Source organism: Rutidosis leptorrhynchoides, chromosome 3, assembly GCF_046630445.1.
Source record: "Rutidosis leptorrhynchoides isolate AG116_Rl617_1_P2 chromosome 3, CSIRO_AGI_Rlap_v1, whole genome shotgun sequence".
Lineage (NCBI taxonomy): Eukaryota > Viridiplantae > Streptophyta > Magnoliopsida > Asterales > Asteraceae > Rutidosis > Rutidosis leptorrhynchoides.
In genome coordinates, this window is record NC_092335.1 from 178,293,138 (window position 1) to 178,308,332 (window position 15,195).

General features: G+C 32.8%; 1 protein-coding gene across 1 annotated transcript; it reads left to right on the top strand.

Moving 5' to 3' along the window:
* Window positions 1–5,009: 5,009 nt before the first annotated feature.
* Window positions 5,010–9,045, top strand: LOC139900651 (uncharacterized). The gene is made up of 3 exons (XM_071883414.1): window positions 5,010–6,020; window positions 8,056–8,221; window positions 8,303–9,045. The coding sequence occupies exons 1-3, from the start codon at window positions 5,010–5,012 to the stop codon at window positions 9,043–9,045; spliced, it is 1,920 nt and encodes a 639-aa protein (XP_071739515.1).
* Window positions 9,046–15,195: the final 6,150 nt, after the last annotated feature.

Below are 15,195 nucleotides of genomic sequence, written 5' to 3' on the forward strand. Positions count from 1 at the left end.
CCACAACAATGTAAATCAAACCTACACAAACCATATTAAGTACCATACAATATGTACCATGAAATCGGAAGCGACAACTATATATTATAATATATATACACACGTTATGCCAAACTAGATATTGATAACATATAATATATATATATATATATATATATATATATATATATATATATATATATATATATATATATATATATTAGTTTATAACCCGCGATTTCGCGGGCTTGTACATAAAAGTTGATGTAAGTTATCGAGATGTAGCGAAATTTGTCATGCCTCTACATATTTTGATTTATGATGGTGAAGTATTGTGTAATTCATTGTAACTTGATATAGAGTAATTCGTGTTACTTAGCTACATACAAAGGTGAAAAAATCTATCTATTATAACGTTAACAACAAACATATAAATCTGTTTATATGTGAAAAAATCTGTTTATTCTTCCAACAAAGAAAACATGTACAAATCGCACATTATTTGACAAATTTAACATTTAGACTCGATATCACTTGAACTAACTAAAGAGAACCGGTCCACTTATATAGTTCCTCTCGTATATACTCCTATTAAACAACACACAGCCGTAACTTAATACCACTGTAAAGAGAATAGTTTATAGAAGGAAGTTGATCAACATAACAGTTACATATGCTCCTTCTAATATCAACAACTCATCTAACATCTCTCGTACTCGAATCTTAAGAACCTGTTGGACACAAAAATACACAAAATGTGAATAGAAATTTAGGATATCTTTAATTGAAATAAACTCACATCAGAATATTTCAGTGACATAAGAAGATCTACAAAGTAACTTCTAGCAAGTACTACTTGGCTCAAAAGATTAAAAAATGAGGTATTTGATTCAAGAAGAGGGAGGAATAAAACCAATTTATCTGAAAGTGCAGTTTTAGCCTCATTATTATTATTTTTTTTAAAAGCATGAAAAATAGGGGCAATGTGCCCAATGAGTTAAAATTTGCTGCAAGTATCAACTCATGTAGTGAAATGTTTAGCACCCTTAGAATTGCTTTACTACCCTTAGAACTGCTTTACTCAAACAAAGTATTGCAGTAATATAGCAGTTTTCATGATCAAAATCCATAAATTAGTCATTTAAGATATTTAAAAACATGAAGTTGTCAGTATGGGCGGGTCATCCCACCTACCTTTTATTTGTCCTGGATAACAATTTTGATCTAAATCCATTTTTCTATATAAGCATCAATATAACAAATATTTTTTACCTCATTTTTTATGTTCAATATATGCCACTTACTAGAGGCGGCCAAATAAGAAAGTTGGGCAACGAGTCAAAATGGGTTCACGTCAAAGTGAGTTAATTAGCCCCTTGGGTTGGGGTACCCGCAAAACCTTTTGTCTACTTAATATGTCAAATTATTCAGAAGGTTATACGCAGTGAAAACACATTTCGGACAATTTTTTTACCCTTTCGAACCATCTGACATATTCCTTTTTAGATAATTTTTTTAATACGACTCGCTTGAGATAAAACAAAGTTAACACAACAAAATGATGAAATAATAATGTAATTTTGGTATGTGTCTCTGTAAGTATTGAGATCTTAACATACACATATAAACTTTATTTCCAAATAATAAATACAGTCAACATTCCGTAGTTTTGCTTCGCTTTAATAAACCTTTGAATGGCTTTCAAAATCAAGCCGCATTTCTTGTACTTCAGAGGTCCCATATGTCTGCATTATTAAAAAGTCAAGTAAAAATTATTAATGCTGAAGTTTTAGCATTGCAAATATTTGAACATTGCAACTTCCATGAAATGCTGCAATAATTTCAATTTTGTAACTTCCAATAAAATTGCACATAACGATTTTAGTCAAGTTTTAAATTATCTGTACAAAATTTCAGTTATAATCATCACAAAAAATATGAGGTTATATCATGGAAGCAGAAAACAAAAGGATAAAGTAGGCTTGTACAATCTCGGTGTTATGAATTCGCCATGCTCGAAAACCAAGATAGCACCTCGCTGGACCATAAATTAGTATAAGATCAGGATATGGCTCTAAGCCACCTAATAGTAAATCATGGTAACACACAAGATATCATTAAATACTTCTACTATTCTACTATATACATATAAAGATTTAAAAAAAACAGTAAAGAAGCAACAAACCAAGGGTCATGAGTGCGTCAGTTAAGTAGGTTTCACTAAAAAAACAGTTCTTTGGAAACTCCATCCACATAATACTTTTTAATTAGTAGGTTAGCTGCTTTAACAACTGCTTCTTTTCCATTAGAGATTGAAACAACCTCGAAATCCATCCGCTTTATGTCTGATCAGGATGGCGATTCAGTTTACGTCTATTTCAAGCGTGGCAAGACTTGCGAACCTATGCCTCTAACACTAAATGCCACGAACGATTCTCCATCACCACAAAGACTTATCAAATCATAAACTTGTAGAAAAATTTGATTAAAATACATTATAGATTTAACGTGAAATTAGAACTATCTACGCTACCAGTCAAAAAAATACTTGATGCGACTTTAGTACTTCAGTTTCATATCGCAGTCACGACAAGGAATACGCTGCAAAACATATTCACCGCCTTTATTAACTGAAAAACATGAATAGTATCATACAATATGGGTATAACTAAATATGTAGAAATCCAATCCACATATAAATAGAAACACCACAAATACATCTGTTTTGTGGAACCATAGTAACTGATTACCTCCACATTCTAATTCTAGAACAACGACATGATTCTTGCTCGGATGTGTCATGTTTCAGTATCCATTTGTGAAATTTATATATTATAAATTGAAACAAATAAGTACCAACCAAACCCACATCACCATGAAACATGTACCTGCATATATGAATCGGAAAACCAAAATGAGTACCAACAAAATCCACATGACCAAAAATGAAGCAAAATCAACCAAAATGAAGAACATTCAAGAAAATATGTATATATGTATAAGGTATGCTTATTGATATAAATTAGACAAATTGAACCTACTAATTATACATTAAGCAAATAGAACTTCAATAAGTACCAAACAAATACTCAGGACAATGAACACTACCTCATTTATTTTCACATAAAATCGATCCTTGATAAATGATAATAGTAGGAAGATGGAGTTCAACAGCACTAATATGCATAATAAGCAAAACACCAAAATTTTCATTTGTTATTATTAGGAAAAGAACGTACTGAATTCAATAATATATTATATTATTAATAATTATTGTAATAGGCAAAATGAGTAGTCACAACACTATTTAATTCAAGCAACAACACTATTAACATCTTAAGTAAGTTATGATCAAACACCTAGATTATTGTATAATCTAGGGTTACAATTTTAATCAGTAGAATTCAACCGTTCAACTTTAGGGTTTCAAAGTTAGGATTACATATACGAGAAAACTTTGTATACCGATTGAAATTAAAGTTATGTATTGAAAAAATCGTGTAAATGTCCTTGTATTTATCAATTAACTGATAATAAAAATCGAGAAACCTAATAATAATTGGTACTTACAATTGGCAACAATGATAGATTGAAACGCATATCAAAAATTGATTTTTATTCACCAACACATTGGCATCAATCGATATTAAACTGCCAAAGGTCATCGGTTATCTTACGCCGTCTGGATGAGTGTATCGTGAAATAGGTGTTGCTTAGAATACTTGAAAGTGATTACTGATTTTGATTTAGTTGACCCCGTGTTTTGATCTGTTTTAGCGGATGGATTAGTTTTGGGTATTTTTTTCAAACAACAATTGAAATTTAGGAGACAGACCAATGTTGATTGATCAAGTAATTTAATGATTGTTATTGAAAGATGATGTTTAATCCAATGGTCTTTTTTGCTTCATTTAAAATTTTTGAATGTTGATTAGCTAAAATTAACTTTGTTATTATATATATATATATATATATAAATATAATATATAATATATAATATATATATATATATATATATATATATATATATATATATATATATATATATATATATATAAAGGACTAACAAAAAAAAAAGAACACGTCTATAAAAATATATATATATATATATATATATATATATATATATATATATATATATATATATATATAATACTAACAAAAAAGAAAGAACACGTCTATAAATAGCTGCACCACCGTTCGTATCCCTCTAATTATACATATAGATAATCTATTAACGTAAGAACCTTTTACTCCTACATGTCTACCAACCTAGCTCACTACTCTATATCAAACAAATTAAGAGTTTGAATATATATTCACAAATTCCTGATAAGATGTTTGTCAAAATATTCTTTATTTATTATAAATATAAATAAATAAATATATATATATATATATATATATATATATATATATATATATATATATATATATATATATATATATATAGACTTCTTTAATTTACATACACACTATATAACTACACCTTTATGTTCTTCTAGTACTGCTATCAAATACCTATCATGTATACTTATTTTAGACATAACAAAACCTATTAAATAACTATCATGTACACTTATTTTTGACATAACAAAAACCTTTCTACTTAGAAATTTTTTCAAATACGTTTTACGTTTTGTTTCACAAAACTTTGAAGTTACTCACTAGCCGAACTCAAGCTCTCAAGAGCTTAATGGCCCAAGCTCAAGCTTGTTTTGTTTACGCCCTTTTTAGATACCATTTTTAAATCTTGACCCATAACTCGAACACTCTAATTTGAATGAAAAACGTTCGTTTATTCTCATTTTAATATGCGAAGCATAATGTTCGTTTCATTTTCAATTTGGATCCCTACAATGTGTTGAATTCTATATAGTAGTTCAGTTAATTGACTTTTATTTTTGGGCACTTTCAGTATAATAGCTCGATAGGAATCGACAAACTAAAATAGTTTTTGATTTCTTTTCAATTTTGTTTATATACTTCTAGCAAAGTACAAGTTCAAAGAGTAATTAACCCTTATCAAAATGTTGCAAGCAAATCTCTTTGAGCATCTTCGTATTCGACTCAGTGACATATTGTTGGCCACCGATAACTTTTCTAAGGGATATTGTGTCAGAGTTGACGAATTTTGTCGCTGTTACAGGGCAGAACTTGAGCATTTTGATCAAGAGAAGTTTGGCTTTGTAGAAGAGAAGAATAGAAGTGAACTACCCAAGACACGCTCCACTGTACTTATCAAACGTCTCCATGCAGAATACAAAGATGGAACAGAGTTACTAGTTAATGAAATTAAAATGCTTACAACTTGTAAGCATCCTCACATTGTCACTCTTGTTGGATTTTGTGATGAATATCTCGAGATGATCCTCGTTTATGAGATTCCTATTCATGAAAGCCTTCATGAATATTTGCTGCGCAAAGAGAAGTCTAAGATGCTTACATGGTCAAAACGTTTGAGAATATGTCTTGATGTTGCATATGGGTTGAAGTACCTACATTATGAGAAGGAAGACAAAAGGATGATATTACATCGTGGTATTATGAGCTCTGCAATTATCGTAGATGAGAATTTTAGAGCACAGATTTGTGATTTTAACTACTCTGAAATCATTCAACCGAAACGAAATGACTTTCATTTCATTCAAGACTTTCTCAATAAGACCTTTTATTACCAGGATCCAAAATTTCTGAAGACGGGTAAATGTAAAAGACAAAGAGCAATAGATGTATATAGTTTTGGAGTACTTTTGTTTGAGATTGCAGGTGGGAAGTTAGCCAATGATGATATTTACACTAGGAGTGGCGGCGAAGGACTAGCATCTATGGTCCGAAATAATGACTTCTACCTTGAAATGATTGACCCTATAATAATGGAAGAAAGTCTGGAAAACAGTTTTACCCTGTTTGGGGGTCCCAACAAAGATTCTGTTTACACCTTTACGGACATAGCAGAGAATTGTGTGTATTACGATGAAGAGTCTCGTCCGACAATGAAGGAAGTTGTAGAGGAGCTCGAGAAAGCCTTATCATATCAAGTAAGTTAAGTCTTTGTCAACTCACATTTTTTTCTCATATCAGTAAATATATCTTTTAATCATTCATATTCATTTCATATCGTTAACAAAGAAAAGGGTATAAAAGGATATTTTTCACTCATTCTCATTAAAACTCGCCTAGCATTCAAAAACTTGTAAACTGTCTCACGCTATTTACTATCATCCATATATATATATATATATATATTGGTAGGATCAAGGGGGAAGTAACCAAATCGGGGGAAAGCAAAAAAAAAAATTTCCCCGTTTTTTGTAAAAAAATTTGTTCACGAACATTATAGATTGGATGAAAATATGAACATTTAATATAGACACTTTGTGATAAATGTTTTTATTTTGGCGGAAAAACGCTCGAAGAAGTAATATATAACAATTATCGTGTTTTTCGAGCGTATGTTGAGGTTTTAGATATTAGGATTTATAGGGTTTAGATATTAGGGTTTAGAAATTTAGGGTTTAGGGTTTAGATTAAGGGTTTAGATTGAGTTTTTAACACGAACGGTTTAGAGTTTAGGGTTTAGGGCTTGGGGTTTTGGGTTTTGGGTTTAAGGACTAAACCCAAAACACCAAACCCAAAACCCTAAATTCTAAATCGGGCTAAATTTTACTTCACAAAACATGAAGAAAAAAAACGTTAACATTCTTCACGATCAATATTATCTTGAATGTTATTTTTGTCGATCGTTTTCCCGCCTAAATAATAACATTCATCACGAAGCGTCTTTTTTAAATGTTCATATTTTCGTGTGATCTTGATGCCTGAAAAAAAAAAGATTTCAAAAAAACAAAAAAAATTTTTTGCCTTCCCTCGATTGGTTACTTCCCCATTGATCATGCCCCTATATATATATATGTATATATATATATATATATATATATATATATATATATATATATATATGTATATATATATATATGTATACATATACATATGTATATGTATACATATACATATGTATATATAGGGGCAGGATCAATGGGGAAGTAACCAATCGGAGGGAAGCGGAGGGAATCAAATTTTTTTTTTTCGTTTTTTGAAAAAACTTTGTTCACGGACATTATAGATTGGATGAAAATATGAACATTTAGAAAAGACACTTCATGATGAATGTTATTATTTTGGCGGGAAAACGATCGACAAAAATAACATTCAAGATAATATTGTTCGTGAAGAATGTTAACCTTTTTTTTCTTCATGTTTTGTGTAGTAAAATTTAGCCCGATTTAGAGTTTAGGGTTTAGGATTTAGGGTTTGGTGTTTTGGGTTTATTCCATAAACCCAAAACACCAAACCCTAAACTCTAAACTCTAAACCGTTCGTGTTAAAAACTCAATCTAAATCCTAAATCTAAACCCTAAACCCTAAATTTCTAAACCCTAATATCTAAACCCTATAAACCCTAATATCTAAAACCTCAACATACGCTCGAAGAACACGATAATTGTTATATATTACTTCTTCGAGCGTTTTCCCGCCAAAATAAAAACATTTATCACAAAGTGTCTTTATTAAATGTTCATATTTTCATCATATCTATAATGTTCGTGAACAAAGTTTTTTCAAAAAACGAAGAAAAAAAAATTGCTTCCCCCGATTGGTTACTTCCCTCTTGATCCTACCACTTTGTGATAAATTAATTATTCATTCACTCTTCAGATGAATGATAAATTAATCATTCATCAAGATTATTATCATTCATCATCGATTTGTTAACGATTTCGAATGTTTTTGGCTTATAAAAATATATATTAGGAGAGCATTTTGATGCAGATTTATGAATCTAAAAAAAATAAAAATTGATTTTGCTTATCCCCACTTAGCAACTAAAGTTGCTTAGTCATTGATTAAACATATATATATATATATATATATATATATATATATATATATATATATATATATTCAAACAAGAACTACAAAATTGTAAGAACTTTTAAATTTCCTTTTGTTATAATGCATGTATATGTAATATGTATATATGTATATTTATATAATTTGTGTCAATTTTGGCAGAAAAACCATACAGACACCCTCAGGATTTCACTTGAGGATGTACAAATTGCCACTGAAAACTTCGATGATAAACATTGTATTGGCAAAGGAGGGTTTGGGAAGGTTTATAAAGGAAAACTTCCAAAGGGTGATCATACAATTGTTGCAAAGCTATTGGATATAAAGGGTGGGTAGGGGGATAAACAATTTTGGAATGAGCTTCAAATTCTTTCCAAGTATAAGCACAATAACATCATCAGTCTTGTAGGCTACTGTGCCGAAAAAGATGCAAAAATCATTGTTTATGAGTATGTGTCAAGAGGAAGTCTTGATAGGTACTTGAATGATGCTCGCCTTAATTGGACGGCACGACTCAACATATGCATTGATGTTGCAACCGCATTGGATTTCCTTCATAGTGGAATAGGAATACAAGCAACGGTGATACATAGGGACATCAAAACCGCTAACATTTTGCTAACTAGTGATTGGAATGCAAAACTTGTCGATTTTGGGCTTTCCTTGATAAGTGCAATATATATGGATCCGTACCAAAATGTCGTCGATTTTGTCGTCGATCCTGCGTGTGGCACACAGGGCTACGTGGATCCAGTTTACCTGAAATCAGGAATTTTAACCAAAGAATTCGATATATATTCTCTTGGTGTAGTTTTATTTGAAATCTTAGGTGGAAGATCGGAGTATTTGATTCACAAACAGGAAGGTATGTCCCTACCAAGTTTCGTTAAACACTACTTTAAAAAGGGAAAACACAATGATGTGGTATTTGAAAAAATCAAAGGACAGATTATGCCGAAAGCATTCACTATATTTCAAAAGATTGCTTGCAATTGCTTACATGATAATAGAGAAAAACGACCACAAGCAATAAAAGGTTTGAAACAACTTAAGAAAGCATTGAGTTTTCAAGTAAGTTATCATATACGGTTTTCTCTTGGCAGGGTTCATTATTGCTTACTTATATACATAGTATTAGTTCACCGTATTTGATCTATGAACATCAGACTCTCACTCAAACAATAAATAAGAATTAATAATACAGAGAATGAGAGAACACGATTATAGAATAGAAGACAAATGATATTAATCGTGAAAAAGTACATGTATCAAATGAACCATACGTCCCTATTTATAGGGATAAAAACTAAATCTGGAGATTTGGTTTCCAAAACTACTTAGCTATAAATATGGAAAAGATAAACTAAAAACAAACCAAATTTGCTAATAACTAGGAAGTAAATTCTGGAGATAAAATTAAATCTTCAAAACAAATCTTCTTAAATAACAAGCATATCTCTAGAATATTCTATGGCTTTTGCTTCAAGAAATCTTCAAGCATTTACTCCAGCAATTCCAGAGTCTGCAACTTCAGATTCTAAACCTTCAGACTCTAAAATCTGCAAAACACTTTTGACTCATCAGATTATTATTTCTATTTTTCCCAACAATCTCCCCCTATCTGATGATGTCAAAACAACCTGTACTCCTAAACAAACATCTTTGCGTACTCCCTTTCAATTAGCTTGCACTTGCCCTTCATATGAGAAATTTTCTTCAACATGCTCAGCTTGCTATGCAAGTGTTTTAACAACTGCACCCTGAAAGGAGTTGTCTGGTGTGTTTTACATCTGAACAGTAAACTGATCAACATATCAATGCTAGCCCCTTCAAACTGATCACACATAATTAACATCCTTTGATTTCCATTTGTCTTGATCATCAAAGCATCAAAATACTCAACATACTTATCATCAACAAACTCTAAATGTTCAGGAACATCTATGCCTTTCCACTCACAAAAACCCAATCGAACAATTTGATTCAATTTAACTCTTAATCTCCTATCAGGTAAATGAGTCATGGTTAGCAATAAAGTGACACCTTCAAATTCAGATTTATCAACCTCAACCTTGACAACATCACCTTCATATCTTCTGAATCTAAATTTTTTGTTCATCTGAGCTCTTAAATTACCTTGCATAGCAGCAACCACAACAGCACTAGTGCTTCTTTGACTATCACCAACACCACAAACAGCAACCATTTGAATATCACCAACACCCCTATCAGTTATATTCTCCCCCTCAATCTGATGCTCCCTCTCAATTTGAGCTCTCTTAGATTGCTCCCCCTCAATGCCTTCAACATTCAATCTTTTTCTTTTCTCCCCCTTTTTGACATCATCTAAAGGCAGAGATGATATGACCTACCAAATTTTAGTCTGTTGATTTTTGAGAGAACAAATATCAGAAGCAAACCCAGTAAAGCATTGTCTCAGTTCATCAACACCAACCATTCATTTTTCCAGCTCAGCCAACCTGTGATTAATTTCTGTAACAGACCCTGAACCACCTGAACTAGACAACCCCTGCATATCCCCAACCAACCTCCTTACCTCCAACAACTCATCTTTGGAAACAAAATTATTATTAAAGTTAAGATTATTAATCTTATACTGCACACCAGAGAGCTTGTCATCAAACTCCTTAGTCAACTTGGTCAAAGCCTGATGTAGGCCAACCATGGTGACTGGTGCCTCAGTCTGAGAAGTAGTGCTAGAAGATAAGGATAGGGTTGGTATGTCCTCACAGTCTTCCTATTGAAAAGTAGGGCGATCTTTGGACATAGAAGGATTTGAGGCCTGTATCACACCCTGTAACATGAGTGTAACATTGGCAGCCTGTGCAAGAATGTGTAAGGATGGAACATTTTGGATGGGTAGTGACAGACTTAAGTCTGGGGTAACAGTTGGCTTGGTCATTGCAGCTGGTTTTTGGATTTGGTTATTTGAGTCCAGGATTGGGACTTCTTCAAATAAGTCAACTGAGTGGGTTTCTTCAGTGACTGTAATGAGGGTATCCAAGTTTACTATCCTATCGGGTTTAGGTTGGGTCAAAGCACTGCCTTCACCAACCTCTAGCAGAGGTGATGAAGTAGTACTAGAAGCACCTTGCCTAGTGAATTTTTGAGGTGAATTCACAAGTGATGTAACATCGAGGGTTTTAAGTATGGTGGTATTCTCAATATGAACTGGTGAGTTCATAAGGTTGGTTAAATGGAGATTTTGTTCAGTAGCAGCGGGAGAAGATGGGTTAGAATGAGGTGGGATTTCCTCATTCATGTCCTCAGCCTGCTCTGTATGTGTAACATCATGGGGTGGAGTATACTGTTAATTCCAATGATACTAAAAAGGCTCTCGTTATTGGTTTTAGCCCCAATAAGGCTCTAGTGTGCGGTTCATCCGCGGGTTACAAGCTTGTGTATTCAAAGTTGTTCCCTATTTCGAAACAACCACACGTCGAGTAAAATTACCGAGCCAACTAAACCCGGTGTCGGTGTAGGGCGGAAAAGATACTCGAGAATGACAATTTGTACAATCAATTCAATTCAATTCTGGGGTAACAACTCAGACTTCGATTGCTCAGAATCTGCAGGTTGGTCTGCACGGCCAAGATTGATCCAATGCATTATAGCAAAAAGTTATCAAAAAGATTGACACAATCATTATCAAATTAATACTCCTGACAAAAATTTTCAAAAAGTTAACATTAACTCCCTTCATTAATACCAAATTTGACCCTTTTATTTTAGGAAATAGAATAAAGAAAAAAAATTTTAACCTAAAAATGAAATTTAAAAAAAACTTTATTTGACGAAAGAAGGAAACAAATTTATACACAAAAATACACTTGAGTAAACTTTCCCAGACTCTGAACAATATTACGTCACCCAGACTCTAAGAAAATAATTCAGACTCAAGAAATATCATCACTGGACAACATTTCAGTTGATGGATTTAACATTTCAAGTTGTCCAAGAAGATAAAAATGCCTTTCTTCAGGAAGTGCTTTAGTGAAAATATCTGTCAATTGATCTTTAGTACCAATATGCTTTAAAAACACTTTGCCCTTCTCAACACAATCCCTTATAAAATGATGCCTGATTTCAATATGCTTGGTTCTGGAGTGAAACACTGGATTCTCAGTAATAGCAATTGCACTTTCATTATCACACATTATTGGAGTTTTGGTCAATGATAACCCAAAATCCAAAAGTTGATGTTGCATCCAACGTAACTGAGCACAGCAACTTCCTGCAGCAACATATTCAGCTTCTGCTGTGGAAGTGGCCACAGAATTCTGCTTTTTACTCGACCAGCTGACCAATTTTCCACCTAGCAATTGACATCCACCAGAAGTGCTTTTTCTGTCTAATTTGCAACCTGCATAGTCTGCATCTGTGTAACCAATTAGATCAAACCCTGAGTTTTTGGAGTACCAAAGACTCAGGTTAGGGGTACCTTTTAAGTACCTAAAAATTCTTTTCACAGCTTTATAATGAGACTCCCTAGGATCTGATTGGTAACGTGCACAAAGACATGTAGCAAATATTATATCAGGTCTACTAGCAGTTAAGTATAGCAAAGATCCAAGCATACCTCTATAGGTTGATTGACAAATGAGTTTTCCAGATTCATCTTTATCAAGCTTTTCAGAAACACTCATTGGAGTTCTTAAAGTAGAACAATTTTTAAAACTAAATTTAGTTAACATGTCAGAAATGTAGTTACTTTGGTTAATAAATATGCCTTCAGAACTCTGTTTAATTTGCAACCCAAGAAAATAGTTTAAAGTACATAAATTGCTCATTCTATACTCTTCAGACATAATGTCAGAAAACCATTTTCTTAAGTGTGGATTAGTAGACCCAAAAATAATGTCATCAACATAAATTTAAACAAGTAACACATCACCTTTGTCCTTTTTGATAAATAAAGTCTTGTCAATGGCTCCTCTGGAAAAATTCTTTTCTAGAAGAAATGTTGACAAGGTATCATACCAGGCTCTGGGAGCTTGCTTCAGTCCATACATTGCTTTCTTCAATCTGTAAACATGCTTAGGAAATTTCTTACTTACAAAACCAGGAGGTTGTTGTAGCGACCCGACAAAATCGCCATTGATGGCGCCGGCTACTTAGGTCCCATTATGTGGTTATAAGTCTTTAAAATGACGTTTGACCGAAAATATGTCGCATTCATTTCAAAAGTTAAGATTTGTTCCCAAGTTTACAAGAATCGTTCATCCAAAAGTTACGTTACAAAGTTATAAGTACAATTGAAATCTATGCGACACGATTTAAAAGTAGAAAAAAGATGCTCCATGTATGCATGTAGATACTCGACATCCAAGCAAGTATCAAAAGTAATATGCGGAAGCATGTATCACAAAACGTTCGAGGACCTGAGAAAAACATAGAAATCTGTCAACGAAAACGTTGGTGAAATCATAGGTTTAAGTAAGTAAGTACAAGTGAACCACAAGATTTGTAACATTGATATAATAGTAATACATTCCAAAAGTTTGTTTCACGAGCACCCAATTATCAATGCTTAACATTCCGTCCATAGAACCCCATCACAATAGTGTTAGAACATACACTGTTTCTCGAAAATATATTTCATTCGTAAACGGTAGCGAGCCGTTTGAATGAGGGTTTGTCAAACCCATATGGCCATATAACATAAGTTCTCGCTTACACCCGGCAAGTGTAACTAATGATAATCGAATTGAGGATTTTTGTTCAAACTCGTATGTAGAATGTTTGTTTTCCTGTACTTGTGTTCACTTAGTAGAAAGAAACGTTTATGTTTTCTCATCCCAATTGTAAGTTCAAAAGAGTAAAAGTGGGACTATGATCTCACCTTGAGTGCACGTATGAAAAGTACTTCACAAAGTAACGTGTGCAAAGAACAATGCTAGTCTTGACCTTAACAAATAGGTTGTATCAATAACGGTAAACGCGATAGGTCAAAGATGTTCAATTAGTTCTATGGCTCGTTACGACTCGATTATGTAGCATGTGAATCAAATTGTCAAGTTTCATGCAAGATACAAGTAAAGAAACAAATTAGAAAGATTGCATAATCATTTGGTTAAGTTTGACAAAAAGTCAAACTTTGGTCGGTCAAAGTCAACGAAAAAGTCAACAAGTTCGGGTCGGGTCCCGAACTATTTTTCTGAGGTTTTTATTCATATATAAGCATGTTAGAACAAGTCTCATGTGAATCGGAGGTCCATAGTGTGCCAAACATTTTTCTTATTTTGACCAAGGAGGTTAGAACCTGGACACGCCTTATGTCGCGCCGCGACATAGGCTGGCCGCGCCGCGGCACATAACGTGTGCTGGTGTCTGGTTAGTGTCAATTGTTCAAGTCTTTTTCCGAACTTCGATCAAACACAAATCACAAACCGTAACTTATGACACGCATTTTATATCGTTGGAAAGCTAATTTGACAAAGAACACAACTAAACACATTTCATCAACCAAAAACATCATTTGCAATAACCGACTTTCCAATATTTAATGCTCAATTAATGCTCAAGTTCATAAATGCACAAAATAGGATTCGGGAATTAAATGCATACATATGACACGCCGTTTCGTAGGTACTCAAGCATACAATCTAACTAACCACTTACCAACCACAATTCATGGCATTCAATACATTAAATGTTCACATTCAATTCTATCAAACCTTAACCAACAACATCAAAATCACTAATCATGTTTATGAAGTTTTCTAAAATAACCTACACATCAAATTGAAGCTAGTGATGTTAGGAACACATTTAATACATGCATTTATAACATTTAACATCATCCACACAACCAAATCATCAAATCAAACACACCAAAGTTTATGTTCAAGCTTGTTACTTCAAATAACAAAATCGAACATATAAATCATATATTCATGTTAGACTTGAGCCATAGATACTAATTAACAACTTTATAAGTTAAAAACATCAAGAACACAAAATCTAGTGATTTTAGAATGTTACCCAAACGTAATGAAATCGGTATGGAATCGAAGAGGAAGTTGCAAGGATTCCAAATATGTAATTTGTTTTGCAAGACACCCGCTAGCTTGGATTTAGATGATGATTCTTTGAAATGGATAATTGAAAGAAAATGGAGAAGTAGTGAAAGAAAAGGAAAATGAAAATGAAAAAGAAAGGGGGTGGGGTTGACTAGTCAAATGCTAGTCACCTCTTTGGCTCTTTGGCGAAACTAGTCCCTCGAGTTCGGTTGCGGGTGCGTGAATTACCTAAACGAGATATTTTTAAAACGCGTAACAA

What these genes read in the sequence shown, in the direction of transcription:
- LOC139900651 (XM_071883414.1), top strand. Translation starts at nt 5,010, where the DNA reads ATGTTGCAAGCAAATCTCTTTGAGCATCTTCGTATTCGACTCAGTGAC. An exon ending in AGAAAGCCTTATCATATCAA is followed by an intron (nt 6,021 to 8,055) that starts GTAAGTTAAGTC and finishes CAATTTTGGCAG; the next exon opens with AAAAACCATACAGACACCCT. An exon ending in AAAGCTATTGGATATAAAGG is followed by an intron (nt 8,222 to 8,302) that starts GTGGGTAGGGGG and finishes TCAGTCTTGTAG; the next exon opens with GCTACTGTGCCGAAAAAGAT.